Source organism: Lethenteron reissneri, chromosome 55 (genome assembly GCF_015708825.2).
Source record: "Lethenteron reissneri isolate LAM-NWPU_2019-01 chromosome 55, ASM1570882v1, whole genome shotgun sequence".
NCBI classification, from domain to species: Eukaryota; Metazoa; Chordata; class Hyperoartia; order Petromyzontiformes; family Petromyzontidae; genus Lethenteron; species Lethenteron reissneri.
In genome coordinates, this window is record NC_083833.1 from 3,929,096 (window position 1) to 3,953,448 (window position 24,353).

General features: G+C 43.9%; 1 protein-coding gene across 3 annotated transcripts in view; it reads left to right on the forward strand.

Annotated features, from left to right (window-relative positions):
- Positions 1-8,191: 8,191 nt before the first annotated feature.
- LOC133356635 (leucine-rich repeats and immunoglobulin-like domains protein 3) overlaps positions 8,192-24,353 on the forward strand; it is a 74,073-nt gene continuing 57,911 nt past the window's right edge. The window contains exons 1-2 of one of the 3 annotated variants that reach the window (XM_061574257.1): positions 8,192-9,069; positions 16,821-16,892. In XM_061574257.1, the coding sequence (XP_061430241.1) occupies positions 8,792-9,069; positions 16,821-16,892 (350 nt within the window). In that variant the 5' untranslated portion in view covers positions 8,192-8,791. The remainder of the gene's footprint in view (positions 9,070-16,820; positions 16,893-24,353) is intronic. The other 2 variants (XM_061574258.1, XM_061574259.1) reach the window with 2 other exon arrangements.

Below are 24,353 nucleotides of genomic sequence, written 5' to 3' on the forward strand. Positions count from 1 at the left end.
TTGCAACAACTGGCTCAGGTCTGTAAATGGATGAGCACTGCACCATGCTTTTTTTTCGAATAGAGAAGCCAGTGTTACTTATAACTTCCATTACAGGGCGTCCTCAGCCGTCGGAGCTCTTGCTGCACAGCGCGGTATTCATGCGCACTAAGTGAATTAATAAATCAAATGGAAAAAAATATATTTTCATTGGCCATCGAGCAGGGGGGGGGGGGGGTGGTGGGTTTATATCTATTTTGGAAGCCTGATTCACATCCCTCCCAGCTCAGAAAATATTTCACCCCCCCCTCCGCGCAGGTGCTTTTTCCTCCGCGCGTGCGACTTCTACTTCACTGGCACCCGCACGCTGGCTGGATGTTCTACCCACGCTCACTCATTCGAGTCCGACCGAGCTGTGGGCCAGAGTCTCCGCGCCCAAGGTCACACTTTGGGTGATTTCAACTCAAAGCGAACCAAAATATGCAAAGAGTCTCAGACGCCCTCGACGCATGCATAATTGTGTCCATTTATGCGTCCGTTGGGCACACGGTGGGGGGGTGGGAGGGTGTGGGGGACATTACTCTGCTGGAGTACAGCATTTTTGGTTAATGGTCGGATACCCGTCCCTGCAAAGCGACTCCTGAAAGACCCATTTTTCTCCGCTATTAGAGATGAAAAATGTATTACCTCTCCGCCCTAAATGTGCACAAAATGTTGCGGCAGAGAGGGCAAAAAGGCAGTGGGGCGAAACGTGTGTGTGTGGGTGGGTGTGGATGGGGATGAGGTGGGGGTGCATCGTTTAGTGAGTTTAGTCTGAAAGAAGAGTCCAACAAAGAGCCAAGCCCGCTGCCTCCACTCCCAATACTTTGTGCCCAATTCACAATCCAGCACACATTGCTGCTGGTCAATGGCTATTGTTCATGCAATGTCAGGCTAGCCCACACCCCAACCGCCTTGCTATGCTGTCAGAAACCACCTCACCACACACACACACAAAGAGACAGATCCCTTGCTTGTTAAGGCTTACAGACCGTAGTGGCAAATGGTGTTAGTGAGCAGCAGGGATGGTGCTAGTCCACTGGAGGCCCGAAGAAGAAATTATGCTTTAATCCATCACTTTACTACAAACATTATCCCAGAATCAGAATATTTATTTAGACTGGAGGAATCCGATGAGCTATGAAGCTCTTTTTCACAGATTTCCAGTCGGGACAAAAATCAGCAAGTTGCATCTTGTGGAAAAGCTGCATTGCAAGAATGAATGTAAAACATACCAAGTACAATTGCAATTATTTTTAAATGTTATATTACTCTTCTTGGTTCGTTCGGTAAAGTCACGTAGAATGGAATTAATAAAATAATAAAAATAAAACATAAAATAAAAGAATGTTTTATTTTTATTACTTTATTATTTCCATTATACGTGACTTTACCGAAAGAACCAAGTAGATGAATCCCTGCAGTCACGAAACCTTTAAATCGAAAGTTATATTACTCGTGAGGTTTTTTTTTTATATATTTGGGTCCGATAATTTATTTGGGGCCAGATACTTGCGTAGATTGTTTAAAACCTAGTACTAACCACTGGTGAACACTTATTAGGGCTGGCATGGCGCATAACGAGTTGTGGTAAGAGCAACACCAGCGCAGATGTTCATACATCGTATCTATGTATTTATTTAACCCATGAGTCGATCTAGGTAGGAGAGGCTCAGGGGGGAAAGTTGAAATTCCGCTAGCCGCTGATGTTGTGTATGGCCAGGTCTCAACCAAGATCGTAGGGCAGCATGCTAACCACTGCGCCACCCCTCTTCACCGCACACACGAAGACAAAGATCCCCAGTAAAGCCTTAACAGCCTGTTGTTAGCGAGTAGCACCTATGTAAGCACAGCACACGAGGGGGTGGGTGACCAGCACCATGCCCAACTGACTTTGTCTCCTGAATGGCGATATTTGCACACCGTACCAGGTACTCATTTGAGGCTGAGTCGACCTTCGGGAGGCCCAAGACCGGTTCAGATACTCGGTTTCGTAAAGCAGCTCGCTAACTGCGACACTACCGCTCCCCACACACACACACACGTTCCCCGAGCACACACACACACACACCTCCCACAATAACTGTCCTTTGTCATATTATATAGGCAGCACCCCCATTGCTAGCTCTCTCTCCCTTGATCTACAGCGTCCAAAAGAGAGACCTTGTGATCCATTTACTGAGAAAAGAAAGCAAAAGAAACGACACACAAAAAAGAGTCCCTTTGATTTCCTTAGATTAATATGTGAGAGCCAGTGTGTTGGTGTGCACATTGCCCTCTGGGCTGGAAGAAATCTTTGGGTGCATTCACCAGCAAACTGCAGTTGGATAAAACATCCCAATGCAAATGCATTTTCGAGTCCTTTTATTTGCCTTTACTCGATTCTCCTCCACGTGTTTTTCGCGAGGTTACTGTTAGTTGAATATTCCCTCTTTCTTCCGCTCTCGCTCCGCTCCATTCTTTTCAGAATATTCCCACGGGGCGAATGGGTGGCAGTTCCTGCTACACCGAGAATTTCTTGAATTCATGTGGACAAAGTTCGCATTCAGCATTGGTCACAGCAAATAAAAAAAAACGATAAAAGCTAAAAATGTACAGCCCCCTCCTCTCCCCCGTTTATCCCTCATAGCCTTGAGGGAAGCGTTCTGCAAAGTGAGGAGACTTAGATATTTTGATTGATTGAAAATGTGCACGTAAACTTCAGATGCTTACGTAGTTATTTCAGTCAAATTTAATTATGTCAATGAATCAAGAGTCAAAATTTACTTCAGTGGCTTTTAAGGTGTAGAAAACATCTACAGCATATTATTGAAATTATTATTTTTTGTTGTGTTTTGCTTCGGCTGATTGTATGAATAATTATCTAATAACCTTTGTCATGCAGTGCTTAGCACAATGCGCAAACCACTGGTCCTACAATCCACCCATCTTGATTGGTTATGGATACCAAAATAACAATAAAAACAACAAGAGGTCTGTTTCATTTTGCAAGCTTATATGAAGCAGCTCCTAATGCCATCAACCAAAACGCCAGCTGGAACAATGTTTTCCACCAGCATTTGTTGAAGCTATTAAACTCTGGACTGGTTTCCACTTCTCGGAGTCTCATCGGCAGACTGCGGCCATTCAAGCTTTTTGGTCCGAAAGGCACCCAAAAACGACACAGCTGAACACACCTTGATGAGATGGCATATCTACTCAGCTTAGCATCCAGCCGTTCCAAAACTACGTGCAAAGATAATTTGTTAGAATTCGGAGCAATATATCTGGATCTTAATTTTTGGAGCTTTCGTGACTGCAGGAATTATTCTTTGGTTCTTTCGGTTAAGTCACGTCTAAAGATAAAATAATAAATTCTAGTTAGATTTTTGTTGCTATTTCTCTTATGCCTGATGATGATTGCTTGTGTTGCAATCGAAACGTCGCTATTATTTTAATTTATTATTTTATCTTTAGACGTGACTTAACCGAAAGAACCAAATAATATATTTGGATTTTAGTCCAACATGTAGACCCAGATGGGGTTTGTTTTGACCAAGACAAGGACGTTGCTTGTTTGACTGGCCTGTTGGCAGGGTCAGCGTTGGGCTTTGCTGTACGAGTGTGAGCATTGCTCTAGTGTGCACTCCCAGCCCATAAGGATTATGGTTGCTAGGTTTGCGATCTGGCAAAACTGTCATGTGCATGTGAATTGCTCCAGCGAGCAAAAATGTTTACTTATTCCCATTACTGGCATATCAGTAAAAACATATGTTGAGCTGCTGTTAGTTACAAGGGAAGTGGATTTTGTTTGTTCCAATGCTTATATAAATAAAGAATACAACTACTGCATGTGTTTAGTGTGTGTATGTTGCCATTAGCAGCCATGGCCCGAATCACCCTGAACACGAGCCCGATCTTGTCAGATCTCAGAAGCAAAGCAAGGTTGAAGCTTGATAGTGCCTGGATGGGCGAACACCAATACTGAATGAGTGACCACGGGTCTAATAGTAATTGACATTTATAAGGCACAATTCATCCAGGGATCCCAATGCGCCATGCAAGAGGCGAGGAACTATACATGCTATGTTGTCAGTGAAGGGCAGGATAGTAAAATTGTTGTACTGTACTTTGCTCTGACATCCATGCTCCCTACCTTCACTTTAAAACACTGACCAGGGTAATGAAGTGTGGTCACGTAATTTGAAACGCATTATGCGGGGATGCCTTCAACCAGCAGTGGATTTGTAATAACAAAAAAATTACAAATGTTTATTAATTGTAATTCTGGAATGATGTTCATTGTTAAAGATGTACAGCACATGCATGTCAACATTAATCCTCAGTTAGACTTTTTTTTAAAAACGGCTTATTTGGAGAGAAAATGATATGTCCTATATTTTAAATATGGTTCATGGCCCCACAAAGGAGCGTGCGTGTCTTTTACAGCACTTCAACAGCTGATGCTACACATTCAAATTAAAACTTATGCAAAAATCGAGGTTTTGTTCCACAGAGTACTGAATAGTCCCTTGAGAAAACAAAATATATTTATATATATTTCAAATGTACTCTCTCAATGCACGTGCTATTATATAAAAGCATTACAGTTTATAGAGATTTGCCTTTGGCTCAAATTCATAGCACATTAAATATGTATTTTTAAAGAACACCCATAATGTATTGTTGGTCTTTTAATCATGCTTTACAAGTGCATTTTATTACAAATCAAAAAATGCTTGATGTGATGGGTGAGCTCAAATGAAGGTGTCTGCAATCTACACAGAATGAAAGCAGAATTAAGCTAAACTCATAATTATCCATGCTTTAATTGTAATTCTCTCTTGTGGAGTGTACAAATATGAAAATCTACATCTAAAGTACATGTACAGCCCTTTGTTAATCCATTGCTGGATGAGGTCCCTCCCCAGCTTTGTGGGAGTTATCTGACCATGTACATAAGGCCCTATTGTGAATATTATTATATTTATATATGCCCAACGCACACACAATTCCGTGTGTATTGACGAAGGTGTCGAACATATATGTGGCAGCATAGGGGTACATTTCAACAATGGGTGTTGCTGCCCTATCCTCTGCTGCCCTGCCACATTGCCCCACAACCTATAACTTGCTGTTGTGCATGGTGGTCGCCCATCCAAGCACGAGGGCAGGCCCAAAAACTGCTTGGCTTCTGACATCTGATGAGATTGTATGTGTTCCAGCTGATTCAGTTATAGGCAATATATAGCAGCGAGACCTTGAGAGTGAAATTCAAAATGTATCCCGCTCAAAGACCAATGAAGCAGGGCTCACTTATCTTAGCGCCACTATGCATGTCGTGGAAATTCTGAGTTTTGCAAAAACATCTGGCCTTTGAATACGAGCACATGTGGAGGCTGCTATATATAGCATGGTAGGATAGAGTAATCAGCTTCAAAGTTCAGAATAAAATATGACAAGAAAGTATTGTGAACATGATGGGAAAGAGAGGAGGCTTGGATTGCTGGGGCACATGTGCAGGATGGAGAAGGCCAGGTTACTGAGATGGGCATTGGAGTGACGTCATGAGGTCAGAGACCAAAGTTGAGACCTAGAGCCACATATTGGGATAATGTAAGAGCAAACAATGGAAGTTTGATTCGACTGTTCAACAAATTGTGGCACCTGACAGAAAGAAAGAAGCGATGGCAAGGTGTAGTTGTATCGATGGCGTACTTTGGTGGGGGGGGGGGGGGGCAGTCTTTCTGAAGGACTTCCCACAAAACAGTACTCGTTGTATCCACTTCAGATAGATGGTGGATTGATTCGAACCCAACCAGAGCTTAAGTGTCCACAAAAATTATGATTTTGAAAAAGGTTTGTGAAAATGTTTGGATTTCTGGCGTTCATCTCATACTCAGCTCTGGGATACAATTGCTGCAGTGAGTGAGCTTGGGTTATTTGGACTCACAGGCTGGAGGCATGCCAGTCCAGTTGGATTATGTGTCAAGTTTGGCTGCGGTACACAGAAGGCTAAATATGTTTCTGAAAACATTAAACAAGTGGGCCTTTTAAAATTTTATTTTAGTCCTTTTGATGGTCCATTGGCCGAGGTGCTCTATTGACATGCCCCATATGCAGACACTAAACAGGACATGTGCTTTGACAGACTTTTGAACAGGTTGTGGTATGCTGATGGTCATTAGTAAAGATAGACATTCTGACGCATTCTTTAAACTCATACTGTTCAAGTGCATCGTATTAAACTAAAGCTATTAAACATATTTTATTTTAGCTTTTTTTCAGAAGCGACCTGGGCACAAATGACAGCTCAACGAAGTGGCTTATATGGAAATTTATATCAGCCAAATTCTCTTAACCCATGGTTCGTATATATGGTACATACGAATCCAGTAAACGTGGAATTCTAGATTTGAAGCTTTCGTGACTGCAAAGATTCATATTCTTAGGTTTTTTCGGTTAAGTCACGTAAGTAAAACATCAAAAAACATTTTGATGTTTTACTTACGTGACTTAACCGAAAAAACCTAAGAATATAAACGTGGAATATTGGCCCAATAACACAAAAAGTGGTCCAACGGCTCCAACCACGAGTCAACATTGGCCCAACGTTACATATTCACTGGGAACTCCTCTTATCCACGGTAATGTTAAGGATCAATATTGCATATTGCTATTATCCGCAAAGGTTCTCCCCAAATTCACTTCACTTTCCCATTGGAAAGTTCAAGGGGCCGTCCATAAATGACGTCACGCACCTGGGGGGGGGGGGGTCAGACATTTGTGACGATGTGTGACGAAGGGAGGGGGCGGTTGAGAAATGTGACGTCACATCAAAATGCGCAACTTTAAATAAATATAGACAACACGTTCTACTTAATTAAATAGACTTTTTAATAAATGTTTTCTCCTACAACATCAGAGTGCAGTGCCACATTAAATACGCACTACAATGGCAATAGTTTAAAGCGATTTAAAGCTTGTTTAAAAAACATTGGGGGGGCAGAGCTTTGTGACGTCATATTTGAGAGGGGTCTAACTTTTTGTGACGCCTGTGATGAGGGGGGGGGGGGGTCAAAAATCGTCCAAAATTGCGTGACGTCATTTATGGGCATTTTATTGTTCCAATAAGCCCAGCAGCAATCGTTAACATCAAGTAGCTGTACAATGGTTTGTGCCTGTGCTTATTGTGCCAATATGCAGCTCATTTTCTGTTTGTATAACTTTGTTAAGTAGCGAGAGTATAAGCGATTAGACTCTAGTCTATATCACTAGCGGAGATGATTAAAATCTTATTTCTCCTTTCATTGCCATCAGTCATGTTCCATCCACTGTTGGTTGAAGGTCTCAAGCCATCACATGGCACATTTCAGCAGGGCTACACTGGGCTGATGACCACTAAGAATGGTGAAACCATTTAGTGGGGAGGGGGGGTGGGGGGAGATTGCTGTGGAGGAAGATGTGGCTATACAACGCTGATGATCACTAATAAAGGCGAAATCACGACAAAGATTCCATGATTTTGAATTAAAAAGTCCCTTCTCAGATGCAAGTTTTAGCTTTGCAATCGTGGGATTATCTCATTATTTCTCTTTTGCTCCTTGTTGTTGGCATACGAGCATAGTTTGAATTAATTGCAATGCCGTGCTTTGTAGCGTGTACATTATTCGGGCAAATGATTATAATTTTGTGTTATATTAAAGTAACTTTGACACATTTGTCTGGACACATTCTCAGCCCTCTCGCTCAGCCGGCTGAGGAATGCGGGGTGACGTCACGCGCCACTTCATCCAATCGCCTGACGAGGCGTCAGAGAGGCGGGGGTGGGGGGGGGTTGGTGGGGGGGGATCTCACACACTGGTCACGTGCGCGGATTTCGACCAATCGAGACGCGCGCCTGGGCTGAGAGTGGGAACGTGGGGGGATTAAGGGGTGGGGGATAAGTGATCGGGAGGGGGGGGAGGGAACTGGATCCCAACCACGTGACCGTCTGATGACGACGACGTCGCAGCAGCCATCTTGGTCAAGGATATTGATAGGCGAGCAGGGGGAGGGGATAGGGGGTGGGGGCTATAGCGATGACGTAACCTCTGGGGGTGATGGGGTAGGGTCTCCCTTACCAAGATGGCCCGTGATGATCACGGTGGGGGTGGTGGGGGGGTGTGAGTCAGGGCTGGCTCGGCGAGGAATGCAGCTCCCGAGTTTGCGGGAGATGGAGTCAGAGAGAGGCGGCGGAGGCAGCGAGCGGCGGCTGTGATTTTAATTTTCTAATAACACAGTTTCCTTTTGTTGTTGTTGTTGTTTGGATAATTATTATTTCTAAAAGTCGAATCTCTGCAGCCATGAGCTGCCGCCGTTTTCGTTCGTCGTTTAACGCCCGCCCGTGTTAGTAACGCGTTTACTGTAAGTGTCTATACAGTATATACACGTAACGCATTGTTCATTTTTTTTGCTGCGTGTTTGTAAAGCGGTTCGCGTCGTCCGCTTTCGTTGTGTAGCGTTCGGAAACGCGAGAGAGAGAGACAGAGAGAGACACGGTGTGTTTGAGGACACCGATTCTCGTGCCTAGCAATGACAACGATGGGCGAGAGAGCGCGGCGGGGTAGCTGGTGCCACCAATAGAATCTTTGACTCCAGCAAAACCACTCTCCGGTTCACACCCGCTCCAGCAAGACGAGAAGAAGAAGAAGCAGCAGAAGAATCCTGAGCAACAACAACAGCAACAACAACAACAACAACTTATTTGCCTAGACTCGTGAGGGAGCGGAGTCCGGGCCGCCACGGGGGAAAAATGGCGCCTACTCCGCTCTCCTTCGCCTCATCATCAACATCATCAACAACATCGTCGTCGTTCTATCATCTCAACGTCCGTAGCTTCTTCTCGTCGACCTCGCTGCTGCTGATGATGATGCTGCTACCGCTGCTGCTGCTGCTCCCGTCAGCCGAGCAGCAAGCGCAGGGGTCGCCGCGCTGCCCGCCCGGCTGCTCGTGCCGGGGAGACGGCGCCGACTGCGGCCGCGCGGCGCTGGGGAGGATTCCCGCGGGGCTCCCGGGCGAAGTGGCACAGCTGTGAGTGCCTTACACCTCCTCATACACCTCCTCATACACCTACTCTACCTCATCATCATCTTCACCTCATCATCATCTTTCTATGTTGCTGCGTTTCTTGGATGTGTGTGGACCTGCTTTGGCGCATTGACGATGTCGGGGACAGCTGTGAGTTGCCTACACCACCTCCTCCTACTACACCTCCTCCTCTACCTCATCATCATCTCTACCTCATCTCTCTCTGTGTGTTGCTGCGTTTCTTGGATGTGTGTGGACCTGCTTTGGCGCATTGATGATGTCGGGGACAGCTGTAAGTTGCCTTACACCACCTCCTCCTACTACACCTCTACCTCCTCCTCTACCTCCTCCTCTACCTCATCATCATCTCCACCTCATCATCATCTTTCTATGTTGCTGCGTTTCTTGGATGTGTGTGGACTTGCTTTGGCGCATTGATGATGTCGGGGGCAGCTGTGAGTTGCCTTACACCACCTACTACTACACCTCCTCTACCTCCTCCTCTACCTCATCATCTCTCCTCATCTCTCTCCTCATCTCTCTCTCTCTGTGTTGCTGCGTCTCCTGTAATGTGTGTGGACCTGCTTTGGCACCGTACGCATTGACGATGTCGGGGACAGCTGCGAGTGCCTACACCACCTCCTCCTCCTACACCTCTACCTCCTCCTACACCTCTACCTCCTCCTCTACCTCATCATCATCTCCACCTCATCATCATCTCTGTGTGTTGCTGCGTTTCTTGGATGTGTGTGGACTTGCTTTGGCGCATTGATGATGTCGGGGACAGCTGTGAGTGCCTACAACTCTACCTCCTCCTCTACCTCCTCCTCCACCTCCTATACCTTACCTCATCATCTCTCCTCATCTCTCTCTGTGTGTTGCTGCGTCTCCTGTAATGTGTGTGTGGACCTGCTTTGGCACCGTACGCCTTGACGATGTCGTGGACAGCTGCGAGTGGCCTCGTCACAGGCACCGTGTGGTTGCTGTGTGTGTGTGAGAGAATGCGTCAAGTACGCTGTGCCCCCCACCGATTGCTGTGGGCAGCTGTTGAGTGGCCTCGGTGAGTGGCTTCATGGTTTCTCATCGCCTGTGTGGACGCGTGTGAGAGAGACTGAGGAGACGACTGCGTTGATGCAGCTGTGGCCGCTTGTGTGTTACCCTTCGGTGTCTGTCTGGTGACTGTGTGCAAGACTGTATGTTGACTGGCTGTGTGCGACTTTGTGAAAGTTGCTTGTTTGTGTGTGTGTCACTGTGTGGAGAATCAGCTATGAGTGGCCTCCACATGTCTTCTAGTTTCCCATCTCCCTGTCTTAATGTGTACAACTGTGTGTGTGTCTGTATATGTGGAGCGGTGGTGCAGCTGTTAGCGCGACGTGCTTTACAAACCCGGCGACCCCAGTTCGTTTCCAGCTCACGACTATCGGAACCGATAATGAGCGTCCTCTATGTCGACTCAGCCTCAAATGAGTACTTGGTGCGGTGTGTAAACATCACCACGACGGAGACAAAGGCGGCCGGCCGTGGTGTTGGCCACCCACCCCCTCGTGTGCCATGCGGGCCTTAATAGGTGCTCGCTAACAGCACTTGACCCAGCAGTCTTGTTAAGGGTACACGGGAGGATCTTTGTCTTGGCATGTGACTGTCCCTCTCTGTCTGACTGCGACTGTATGAATGATTGTGTGTGTCTGGCTGTGTGCAACAATGTATCACTTTGTCCGTGTACTGCCTGTGGTTTTATGTGTCTGTGTTTATATGTATGTGCGGCAATGTGGGTGACTTCAGGTATTGACTGTATGTGTTGATACATTTATGCGTCTGAAATTTTCTGTGTATATATACTGTGTTCAGTATATGTCAGGATGTGTGTATATGTGTCTATATACTGCATGAATATGTATGTGTACCGTGTTCGTCTGTATCAGTGTGAGTTTCTGTGTGTATGTGTGTCTGTGAGTGTATATCTGCTTACTAAATGTGGGTATACGTGTATTTATAAACATCAACACCGGGCAGACCAAGGCAACATATACACGGGTTGGTATATTCTCCAAAGATGCCAGCGCAAGTTACATACATGTATGTTGTATTTGGGTATGCGTGCGTCTTTGCGTCTGCATTTTCATAACGAAATATTTGTTTTGGGTGTTTGTGTGTTTATGCATGAACGTGTATGCTGTTATACACATCTGCCGTACGGTATACATGTACGTAAGAGTACTGTAGGTGTACTGCATTCCCTTTGTGAATGCGTTTGTGTGGGTATCTCTGTGTATGGGTTTGTGTATACAATACGTGTGTGTGTGCGTGCATTTGTGTCCAGTAGTCTAAGCTTCATAAACGCAACTTTCGTGCACTCTACCCCTCCATCGTTGGCTTCTTTCTCTGTCAGCGATAGCAAGTTTGGTCGCTTGCCCGCCTCAAGTCTTCACTCTCCTGAGTCGTTTTACGCTTTTCGTAAACACCCCCACAACCTCTCTCTCTCTCTGTAGCCTCACGCGATTTCCACCACTCTTACCTGGCCAGGGTCATGGTTTTTCATCTTGAATAATGCCTCCTTTCTCTACCTGCTCATGAGTCCCCACGTTTAACGTTCCAGGGTCAAGGTGTCCCCCCTCTCTAACCTCCCAGGGTCTTTTTTTTAGTTCAACCTGCCACAGTCCCCACTCCCACGGGCTATGCTTTCAATCCACCCCCACAGGCATCTTCAACTTTGCACCCTCCAGGGGCATTTTAATTATTTAATTAAACCCTCTGCAATCTTCGAGACCCATATACGTCCACTGTCAAGGTCCATTCTGTCAGGACCCACTTTCTCTAACCCACCAGGAGGGCCATCGGTTCCCCAAAACGATTGCCCTGTAATTCCATCCACAAAATTTGTTACCACCCTTCGTGCAGAATTTCCATCTTTTTAGAACCCCCATGCGTACACTTTCTGGGGTATCCCTACCGTATCTCTGCAGAGGCCCCCTTTTACAAACACTCCCACTCAATATTCCCCCAGGCCTTCCTCTTTCCACCTATCTCCCAGGGTATCCTTCATCCTCCTAGGGTCCATCAATCCTCATTCTGACGGGGAGTATTGCTTTCCTTAGGTATATATCGTGTGCCATAAACAGCATGCGATGTTCTTACCAAACCCTTACCGTGCCTATATGTGTAGGAATGGTACACAATTGCGCTGTGTGTAGGGTAAATGGGGGGCATTGTGTGCCTATACAGTGCACGACACTATGTCATGCATAGAATGAGTTCTGTGCTGTTGTATTTCATGTTATGTGTATACTGTACATGTACGGCGCGTTTTGGCAATCAACTGCTGGACGAGGGCCCCCCCCCACGCCGAGAGAAATTTGACCATATTTCACCACATTTTACAATGTCGGTTTGGGGGTGGGTAGAGTAGAACAAATCGATTTTGCTGCACCGCTAGCCCTCTATTTCCCACAACAGCTGTTAGAACTATCGTGTCACATGGTTGTCACAATTTCTCAAGCACTCTGTCCAGCCCCAAAGCCTGCTTAGCATCTGGGGATTCGGTCAAATTCTGTTAATGCGGTATATCTCCATATATATAGAAAAAAGGCAAAGTTGTGATTATGTGTGTCTGTTCAAAATGTTTAGCGTACTTCCCGACATGCAACAAACTTGAAATTTGCCATGTGAGTACTTTCCAGACTGTACACCATGCAAAAATTATAAAAATACACTTTTTTAGGGGGGGGGGAGCTCAATAATGCAAGTGAGCTGTGACGTCAAATCTGTCTTCTGACCCGCGCATGTGGAAGCGTAACGCATTGTAGTGTAGTGGTTAGCACGCTGCGCTACGAACCCGGCGACCCGAGTTCGATTCCCGCTCACGGCTACCACCAGTGACGATTATTTCAACCGTTCCTGGGCCTCCCCTAGGTCGATTCAGCCTCAAACGAGTAACTGGTGTGGTGTGTAAACCTTGCCACTGGGGAGACAAAGGCGGCCGGGCGTGGTGCTGTCACCCACCCCCTCGTATGTGTTATAATGAAGTATGCGTAATGTGCTGTTAGGGGGCTAGACTTGTTTTGGTGGTTTGTGTTTCCATCCATTGAGACGACAAGTGGCCACTTTCGTATTCAAGGTGAAGGTTTTAAAGTGGCTGCACATCAAGTGTGTTCTGGTAACAACTCGTCAGTTTGTGCATTGGTTGTTTACATCACTTTGCACCGAGAACCTACGTGCTCACACAGGGGACAGTGAGATGTAATAAAGTACAGGCTGTAGTTTTAATGCATTTTCTTTAGAAGACTTAGTTAATGGTTGAAAGTTCCCAGGTGTCGTCAAAATTGCAGTGAACGCTGCCATTGTTGTGGTTGTATATTACCCTGCACTAAATCAAAACCGACATCTTTGTCAAAAGAATATCTTAGGTAGATGCTGAAGAGAACAAGTGGCTATTATATTTGACAAATGAGGCAGAATGCATGCACACTACAGTGTCTGAAAAAATGTGTTTTACTCGTTTTTTTAAGCATCCTTTTTCTCTACGATTGCTGCCTACCCTTGTATTTATAATTGTTACAAATAAATGGACCAAACGCTGTAATTCCTCGACTTGGCATCCAAGTTGAGTTGGAGTCCAATTGATGGCATTGGCCACAGCGATGACCCTCACGTGATTTATTTTCGTGCTTATTAATATTAGGAATAGCTTGCCTCCTGAGGTGGCTCAGCGGTCGAGCAATCGGCTTGTAATCGGAAGGTTTGCGAATTTTCAATTATGGTTTGAGGCTGATTCAGCCCATAATTCCTCCGGGATATATAAAATATATATGTCGGACAAAACTTTTCCTATGTATAGACTTGCTCCCGCCCGAGGAATGTGGAATTTCAAACATCGGCTCAGGGTTGTTACCAAGAGATGACCACTGCTCCAATGCTCATTTGAGCAAAACAACTATTTTTTTTGCCTCCTAATGTCAAAAGAGTTGGGAAGAATAGAATGCAAACTTGAGCTCGGAACAACAGAGGGCTTGCGTTTCGTAGGCACATAGACTTGGAATTTGCAGTGGTGAAGTTAGCGAAATGTAACGGCTCTATGATTAGGAATGTGAGCTTGATAAACAACTACCCTAATGGTAAAAGTATGCAGGACCACTTGTGGCTTGGCCGCACTTTCACGGGTAGCTGCTGCTACGAATGAACAAGATACAGATTTCTAGTTTTCCCCTTGGATGGACATGCGTTTTGTGAGCATTTTCAATGTAAAGGTTGTCATTTGCTTCTCTTAAGCCCTGCTTCATTGACGCCTTAAGTTTGTGGTATTTAGAACAAGTATTGTTTTGAATTACCAGGAACATCTGTGTTGAAAGCTGGGTAGTTATCAATCTAGATATTCTTTTTTTCCTCTCTACATCTTGGCAGTTGAATTCACATTCACAATCGTTGCACATGTCAAATAAAAATGAAAGCAGCAAGCTTGGCTATTTCACTTGGCAGTAGGTGATAAACATGCCCTACAAGGACTATAATACTGGAGGTGGTCACGACTGTGAGCCGCACAACCAAACAGGACAGTTTTCTGGTCAAGACAGCACTGAATTATACCTCTGTGAACACCTATAGGCTAGTTTAACACGTAGGCTTTCGCGACCAATGTTATTCATAATCAACGTTTTTGGGTTTAGATCGCGTTATTTATACATGTGTCGTAACCCTCCACCACCCGACACGGCCAATCATTCTGGCGAATTGCCCGATGATGCTGGTTGCAATTACCAGCGAAACGTCGTACTCAAATTGTAAATGTTGTGGCTTCAACACACCGGTGGGCTAAAGCAGTGAACTATTTGTCTTTGTCAACGTGACACATGTTTACTGATTGGCCGTGTCGGGTGGTGGAGGGTTACGACACATTTATAAATAACGCGATCTAAACCCAAAAACGTTGATTATGGACCTATAGGCTAATGGCTTAGTTTAGAAATGTTCAATGTAAAGCAGCCGAGTGTTACCTCGACTTCATTCTAAAGGGCCATGCAACAGCCCAAGTGGTGGGCATGTATTGATGAATTGTTTCAGTGATCAAAACCGATTACTTTACTTATACATACATACATTCATTGCATCGTGTGTGTGAGAATCTATTATTTTCAATATATTGTATGTAACTGTATTCTTTGGGTCTTTCGGTAAAGTCATGTAGATAGGTTTTGTTATTTCCTTTGAACCTATCTGTGGGACTTTACCGAAAGACCCAAAGAATATTAATTCCTGCAGTCACGAAAGCTTTAAGTCAAGATTTTTGTGTGCAACTGGTTCCTGTAAACTAAATTGAATTTTTTTTTTATTTTACCAAGTAAGGCCCACCTAGCTATATAGCTCTTTTTCATAAGCGACCTGGACACAAATGATAGCTCAACTTAATGGCTTATCATGTGGAAATGTATCGCAGACAAATGCTCCAAGCGCACGTTTCTAAATCAGAGCCACCGAGGTTCTTAATGCACCATAATGGTATAAAGATAAGTACATTTTTTTAATTGAAATTCCAAACCCGAATAATGATCATAGAATCGTGAAGCGGTGGTATATACTTCACAAGCCCAAATCACTTATGTATGGTTTGACAACTGCATATCTCCTTCCTACAGTTGGTCATGTGCCCGATCCCATCAGATCTCGGAAGCTTCATACAACCTGACTTAGTGCTTGTACCAGAAAACGCCAGGTTTAGTAAGCCAGCTCTGGGGCTATGTTGTGGGCAGCAGAGGGCAGCGCAGCAAAGCACGTTGTTGTACTGTAATTCTATGCTACCAAATACATCCTCCGTGTCTTTAAACCCGAACTGACGAATGGAGAGATAACCCCCATGGCCTGAGCAGTTTGGGAAAACCCTCATCCAGGAGTGGATTGACAAAGAACGTGTACATCATCCTGTAAAAGTATGCATGCTTTTGGCAGTGGTAAGGCTTTTTGCGGGAAGTGTAGCTCTAGAAAATAAGTATCGGTGACAAGCCATAGTTGAGCATTCACAGTTTTGAAAGGCATCTTGATCTTCCATTATAAACCTAGGTGTCTGGGATTCACATCCCACATGTTGCTTTGCTCAAATCTTGTCACTTGTAATTTAAAAATACAGCATTGTTTGTGGATTTTGCCCAAAAAATTGTTTTTGTTTTGAGCAAAGCATGTCTGAGCTTTTATATTTGTGTATTGTACTAGATGATTGCCTCGACTGTTGTAGTGTGCTGCCTGCCTGACTGTTTTTCTATTCAACGGGACACCGATTTAAGTTATTTTACATGCATGATTATTGCCTGGAAAACACACCCACTCCTTGTAGATTCTGTGAGCTTTGCACAGGCTTTAACTCATGGTGTGCATTTGTTGCTTGTTGAACTTGAGCCTGCCCATTCTGAATGCACATTGGTAAACAACGCAGTTCCATTTTGTGAACGTGCAGTGCTTTTTAAAGACAAAATCGTATTGCATAAGCGCATAATGTAGAGCACTATTTGCAAATGGTATCTTAATACGAGTTGAATTTGTCAACATATTACAAAATACTTTTGCCTGATTAAGTTCACGGCCATCATCAAAGCGGGCAATAAAAAAATGAGGTCTGCAGAGGTCGAATTTCTTTCTTTAGCCTACATGATTTGAAGTACCACAAACAGGCTATAATTACCTGAAGAAAATTGAGCTTTGTTGCATTTAATGATGTGATTGATGGAGCCAATTTACTCTTCTTCATCCCTCCTTCCTTCATACTTCCCCAGGGAACTTCAACACAATCAGATTGCCAACATCCCGAAAGATGCGCTCCGTCATTTGGTCAACTTGCAAAAGTTGTAAGTTTCACTCCATGACCATGTTTCATGACCAAACGATGTGCTCTTCAAATAGCATTCACTGAGCCGGTACAATATGTAAATGTTTTATATTGTGTGCATGCCAAATGTTGCCTTGTGGCAGTTAAATCCAGATTAGCCTGGCAGTTTAGCGCAGGAGTGTTTCAACTTGGCGAGCATATCCACGTGGTAGGATTTGAACTCTCGACCTTTTGCTTGCAAGGCAGATTCATGGCCCACTGAGCTGCCCAGCCAGGTTTTGATGTATGCTAATTCTGCGAGCTTATGTGTGCTCTGAAACGTGAGCAATCGGACATGGGAGACCATTGCATTTGAAGTCATCGCTGGTCACACTTGTGCATATGGTTAAACAGTATTTTCATTTGCCTAAAATCCTGGTGTGTATTGTTGCATCTTTTGTGATATAGAGCACTAATAGAGTTAACGCAGCAATATTATTTTAATTCTGGTCAAATGTTTTATTTATGTTATTCTTGTAAAGAAAGCGATTTTCCCTATACAATTTGTGTGGGTGCAGTGTTTTTTTTTATCGGTTTTGTGAACTATACTTGTCTAACTAAATTTAGTGCATGTATATATTCTGCTAGGGTAAATGCAGAACATGTACAGTATCTTGAAATATGTTTTAAGATCACTATGGTACCGACATACTCCCGTCAGCTTTTGGAGGCCTTCATCCAGCAATGGAGTGATCTTGGCTGATGATGATGTCACTTACTACCTTTCCTGCTCATTACCGATGACACTACATCCGTGGCAGGTCAGGCCTCTAGTTGGTACATCTCAGAGGCAAGGGTTGGTGTTTCACACAGATTTGTGAAACCACTAAAGCCTCTGGGGCTGCGAGGTGGCCATAAGATGGCAGTCACCCTGCATGGATTGTGTGGAAATTAGAGTTATCCCCCTTGTCTTCGTGGGATTCTTCAGGTACTCTGGTTTCCTCCGACATACCAAATGCTCATTAAAGGAACTTGACAAACATCTCTATGCAAGACCCTCCTGAAAAAAATATAGTTTTGAGGCTTCGGTTAGACTTTTCCTGGATAAATAAATGACATTATTATTGTATGCAATTACTGACATTGATCCGCCAGTTCTGGTGACATCATTGACCCCACTGGCAGCCATACGTGACCTGCCATTAGGTCACAAGCCCTAGGTTATGAACTACTGCACTGTGCTTTACATAGGATGTACAGAAACACAATGCTTGGCCTTATGTGCAGTCCAACCCAGTTTTGGCTCACTCGAAAGTGTAGACACATGGAAAGTTATGGAGTAGGAAATGCGTGCTTTAGTCTTTTAAAGTTTGTTCCAAGCTCGGGGTACAAAATTTGTTTCAATTTAGGTAATTGTCCTGCGCTTATACAGAATTGATGCAAAACCTAAGACGATGTTCTAAAAAAAGGCTGTAGACATCTTATTATACTAACTTAGCAGATTTTTCTTTATTCTTTGCATAGGTGTACTTAGTTTTAGTGTTTTCATGTTCAGTAGTTAATTGATGGTTCTCAAGGACAATTTAATTGTTACCTTGTTTTTCTTTCTAACGGTTGGAGACCAATTAACATCAGAATTGAGCACTTCCATTCATAATATTTTGCCAAGCCTATCTTATTTGAGCTTTTTGATCAATATAACACACCAACGTAGTTCAGAAATGAAGTATACATTTTTTTTATATTTATTCACAAAGCATTTAAATATTTTTATGATTTTCACGAAAATGTTTTAACACTATTGCATCAGCAAGTGGTCAGTTTTGAAACCCACGTGAAATTAATCTCTCCGTAGCTGTTTCTGTGTCTTTTAGCGGCGGTGCATAGTTGCACAGTGGAGCCCCAGGATTGGATGTCGCGAGCAATTGGTTTACAAACGTGTTCCAGTTGTCCAAATACGTCTGGGGTCCCGGGTGTGGTACGTGCCTGCGCGTGGATCTGTGCGAGGCTCTCTTCGGGCTAGGAAGCACAGAATGGTTCACTTGTGAGCAACGTGTGTGAACCCGTTTCCCCACGCATGCCTGCTCCGGTAAGCAGGGAACCCTGCGCGTTCAGACTCCAGTCACAGGGGGCTTGAAGCAACAGCGCTGATGTCACTCTTAATTCCATGGGGACTGACATTTCAGCAACAACAACAACCGAGTGAACTCTCACATGGAAGCCTTTTGCTTTGAAAGATGTGCAAGACAATAAAGTAATAGCTCTTATTTCGAATGTAGTCATCTCTCAGCCAAGTGAATAATGGAGGGAGCTGTGGCATGGATACAAAGAAGTGGTTTATGTAGACATGTAAATTAGGGTATTTTTATAATTATTTAGCCACCTAGAATGGGGGTTGACCCTCAAGTGTGCATGCAGGGAGCTGCAGTGTAGTATTTAGCACGTTATGCAACAAACCCTGTAGTCACAAGTTCGATTCTCCTGGTCATGGGTAATATAAATGGTTAGTTTAACACGTAGCAGGCTTTCGCGACCAATATCATCCATAATAGAGGTTTTTGAGTTAGATCGCGTAAATATGAATGGTTATTTTTTGAACCGGTCCTCGGTCAACTCAGCCTTTCACGAATGTCCGGTGTGCGCGTTTAAAACATTACCACCGAGGAGACAAAAGCAGTCGGGTGTGGTTCGAGCCCTGCACTGTTCCCTCGCGTACCGTAATAGGTGTTTGCCAACAGCACTTACCCCCCAGCAGCCAGTTTAGGCTATATGGGGAATATTTGTCTGTGTGCCCATGTGTGTGCGCATGTGCACACACATGTGTGTGTGCGTCCCATCTGTTGGCATTCGAGCGCTTCTAGAGGTCGGCGGGGGGGGGCAGCTGCCCTGCAGGCACGGAGTGCTCACACTCACAAGGCTGTCATTGTGCACCGTTCATCCTCACATCCGTTTGGGGCCGCCCGTGCTCACGGCGGGCGGGCGAGCGCGAGCAAGGGACGCTCCGTTCGTGCGTACGGCCTTCACCTTTTGTTTGTCCGTGCTGCGTGGCCTTTAAAATTGATAATCACCTTTGTGCCAGGCTCACTCACAATGCAAGAGCCCTGGACGGTGGGAGCCCATAGGAGGGTTTCCGACCACCACCCTTCCTCCCCAAAAAAAAGGGGGCCGTAGAAAGGAAAGCTTAAAAGGAAAAAAGGGTTGACAACGGCCGTAGCCTATTGACAGTGTTTCTAAGTACCAGCGTGTGAAGTTTGTGGTGTTGATGCCCCTTGCTGGGGGATAATGAATTTCTGTGGGGGCCACAGCTGTGCTTGCTTTGCTGTTGGCACTTGTACAACAATTCCTTTCTGTCTTTGTCTGCTCCTCTCTCAGGCGGAACATTTGCTTTGTAGTGGTGCTTTGTTCCATAGATAGGGCTGTTTGGCAGACATTTCAAGTTGAGCAATGGTCTCTCTGCAAATCCCCCTTATACTGGCTTGCCAAATTTTAGCCGTTGGACAATGTGAACTTTACTTCTACAATTTTCTAACAAATCCTATCTAAGCGCATTTGATCTGCTTTGTGTGTTTTTGTGCTTCGGAATTAATGTATGTGGCAAATTGGGAGTGGTAGGAAAATGATTGATATTGCATTGAGAGACGGAACGAGGAACACGTGGATTAGAGAGCAAATGCAATTTAGAGACATCGCATTAATTGTAAATAAAAGTGGCCTTGTGTATGACATGTCACGTGGAAGGGATTTTGACCGGAGGCGGTCCAGACTTAATGGAGTGAGAGTTAAAAGAGGAAACATTCCAGAGGCGGTGATAGCTTGGAGAGACTTTCATCTAGCAGTGGATAGATGATGGCTGACGATGCATACAAAACAAAGTAAAAATGGCTTCCCTCGCATGCAAATGAGCTCAATCTCCCGTTTACAGCCTTGAGCCATTGATGGAAATTCCACATTCCCCTTGATGGAGACAGGTCGCAGTGCCCAGGGCCAGACACTTTTGGTTTCCAACAAATTGGTTGTATGCCTTTTGGCGTCATCTGGTCCAACACCAATGGAGACTAGGCTCTAAGAAAAGCTGTCTCGGGTATGGACCAATCAACTTCAAGGACAGTGCATATCATTATCATCATCAGAGTTGTTTCTTTTTGTTTGCATTTTGACTGCTTGTGTTGTGGTTATTGCAAACATAATGCCTTGTATAAAGGTGTCAGTTTTTGTACCAGTTGAAAGGGTAAAAACCAATTACTATATTTTGTCACTGGTAAAGGAGGTCTCATAGTGTAAATTGGTTCTCGTTTTAGCAGCCCCAGAGGTGTGAAGTCCAGCAACACTATCTGACTGGGATCTTAATCGGCAACCTCTTCTGGTTGTTAGTTGTGCACTTGAAATGGCGAGCCTACGCAGCATCCGTTGTAATGGTCACTCAAGTGCCTTTTGCAAAGGAGATGGGGTAATGCTAATACATTTAAACTTACATTTTTCACGAAGGCCATTGTTGCTTTTAAAGTATAGCATTTTTTTAATTGAAAAAATAAATCATCAACTGGATAAAGTATTTAAATTTATTATATACTGATCACATTTCTATGAAACAGGGTATTGCAGTGCTTGGAGTATTTGTATAGTAGAAAGGGGGGTGGTGGGGGGGCGATCTTAAAAAGTAAATTGCCAATAATTTTTTAATTTGGCAAAGGTGTGTTCAATTCATTCCTCCGATTTGCCTTCAGCCCCACTACTTGGCAGACGATGTGAAAATAGAACAAACATTAGGTCAGTGTTTATAAGAAGAAAATCAGTCTGATCTTAACAGCTTTCCAAAAGATGTTGTTTATATGGCTTCCAGTAGGGCTTGAGATATATCAGATTATACTGCAATAACATGACCATAGAGTGTTTATTGGTGTCTCTCAAATTCCTAGGAATTGCACGGGCAATAGCGCCAATTGGACAGACTCACATTTACCATCCATGTTAACAAACCTTTAATGGTAAGAAGTAATTATGAAATAATTCCCCAAGTAATTCCTGCTGAAACGAGTGCTGTGTTGCTCAGATGTATTGGAAATTCCAAATTATATAGCAGGGGAACAGGTATCCATCAGAAAAGCATTGCTGATTTCCCATAACGGTACTTATTTTATCGACAGCCTGGATAGTCATGCAGTCAGCTATCGGTACAAGAAAGTAGTAGCGTTTTGAGGACTATATGTGTCATTGATAGCAACATGTTTCTTGTCATCGAGTTTGGCATACGTATATTCAGCTTGCTCTTTCGTAGTAGTAGGTAAAGGTACAGCCCTGAAAGTGCTTTCTTATGCTGCTGGTAGAACGACCAGACGTCTTAGGAAGGCGTGGGTGTAACCCACACCTTACCCCACCACATATGAGCTGCCAATTAACTAGCTAGTAGTGCATTTAGGTTATTTAGATTATTTTGCCTGCTATAAATTTCCACATGATAAGCCACTTCGTTGAGCTATCATATGTGGCCAGGTCGCTTCTGAAAAATAAACTAATATCTCTGCGCTTCACCCATTAAAATACACATGGAAAGTTATTTTCGTGATTTTCTTGCCTTTTATATACTTTACACTCCTATCGTATTTTCGTTATGTTTGTTGTAACTTTCTGACCCACACCTACTGGTAGACAACTTTGAAAAAGAGCTGTTATAGGTACAGTAAAACCTTGGCTTGCGAGCATAATTCGTTCCGGAAATGTGTTTGTAATCCAAAGCACTCATATATCAGTTGTGATCACGTGACGCTCGGCGGACAAAGCGTATACACGCACTACTCGTATTGCAAGACCTCGCTCGTTTATCAAATTAACATTTATTAAAAAAATTGCTCATCTTGCAAAACACTCGCAGATCAAGTTACTCGCAATCCAAGGTTTTACTGTAGTTGGATTTTTACTGCTGGGTGGACAGGTGGGGGGGGGGATTATAAGAAATGTACTCATGCCAGTAGATGGAATTGAACCAGTAATCTGGATTGCAAATGCACTGGTGCTAACCATTACACCACTGGCAATTCCCCAAGTGTGCAAATTAAAGTGGTGTAGTTGAGAGGTCTTTATTTAAACCTATTACCTTAATCCATTGACTTCCATGATACTCTCAAACAATCTCATTTTGGTTTTGGCAACATGTGGACCTGCTATTTTCAGCCAACTTCTTGAGTATATATACATGAATATAAACGTGAACTTAAGTTGTAATGGTAGCAGGCATGGTTGAATTTTTATCGGCTTTAGTATCGCACTCCAAAGTAGGTGAATTACTTATTTCACTGATGATGGAGATTGTGTATTTTTTAGTTAAGCAATTTAGGAATTGAGGCTGAAGCTGCTGTATGTGTGAAAAGCGATACATCGCCAGGCCATACTTTTTTGGGACCCACAATTCAAAGCGTTGGTTTTCAGATATTGTTTTTTAGAATAAGCATAGACTCTTACTATGTTTGTGCAAAAAAATAAACAACCCTTCTAGCCCTTCCAGAAGACAAATAAAATAAAATTTGCATCTCTCACTTATGGTCACTATAACATGATGGACTTTATAAGCACGTGCAAGAACTTTCACACAACAATCTGTTTTGCAAGGGAAATCTGGCATAGCCCCATCCATAGCTTACAATATGCATCCTCGAATATAATAATAGGCTTTTTTGTTGTCTGGATACTTTGACTGAATTTTGCGTACATGCGTTTGCTCTTTTCTAAGTCCGATTTAAAGAGAGAGAAAAAAATCAGTCATTACTTCATGCACCCTTTTAAATGTTTAGTCCAGCTCAAGTATACCATAACACAGCTTCGTGTTGAGAAGGAACTTGATTTTCTTTACGCTGTTCATCAGTCACCACTACGTAATGCATTGTTTCTCTTGGCGCTCTATAAGGACATTAAAGTGGTGCTGAAGATGAGATGGTCGCTGTTCCAGGTGGTAGTGCTATATTAGTCCCGACAGAGACTTTTTGGCAGAAAACTACAGAACACGAGGCGGTTGCGGGGAAAAAAAACTGGGTCGATGCAGCACTGAAGACTGCTTTATATGGGCAGAATGTTTTTAGCGTTTTTTTTTGTTGAAAACTGCGCGTTTATTACAGGCCAAGTGCATTGTTATGCAGACGTGTAAATGTATCTCATTTAAATGGCCTGCAGGTCCCCCCCGGTTGGAGCGGGGGGCACTTCAAGTGACTTATGCCTCCGACGCCGTGGGGGGAAGGTGGTGGAGTCCCCGCTTTTCAAACTGATTTAGAGTCTTAACTCGACAGGCCTTGCAAACCCATCTATTTGAGTCGCGCAAATGTATATCTCGCGTATTTTGAGCGCAAATTGAAATTAAACGTACACACACTCTTGTCCCGTGAAACGCAAGTTGTCGGCCATTGCCGCGCGTGTGTGTGTTGTACATTTAAAGGAAGGCACTTGTCAGGAAATAAATGGGGTCTTGCGTATACAAGACCTTGGCTATACATCCTGGGGCTGTTAAACACATTTC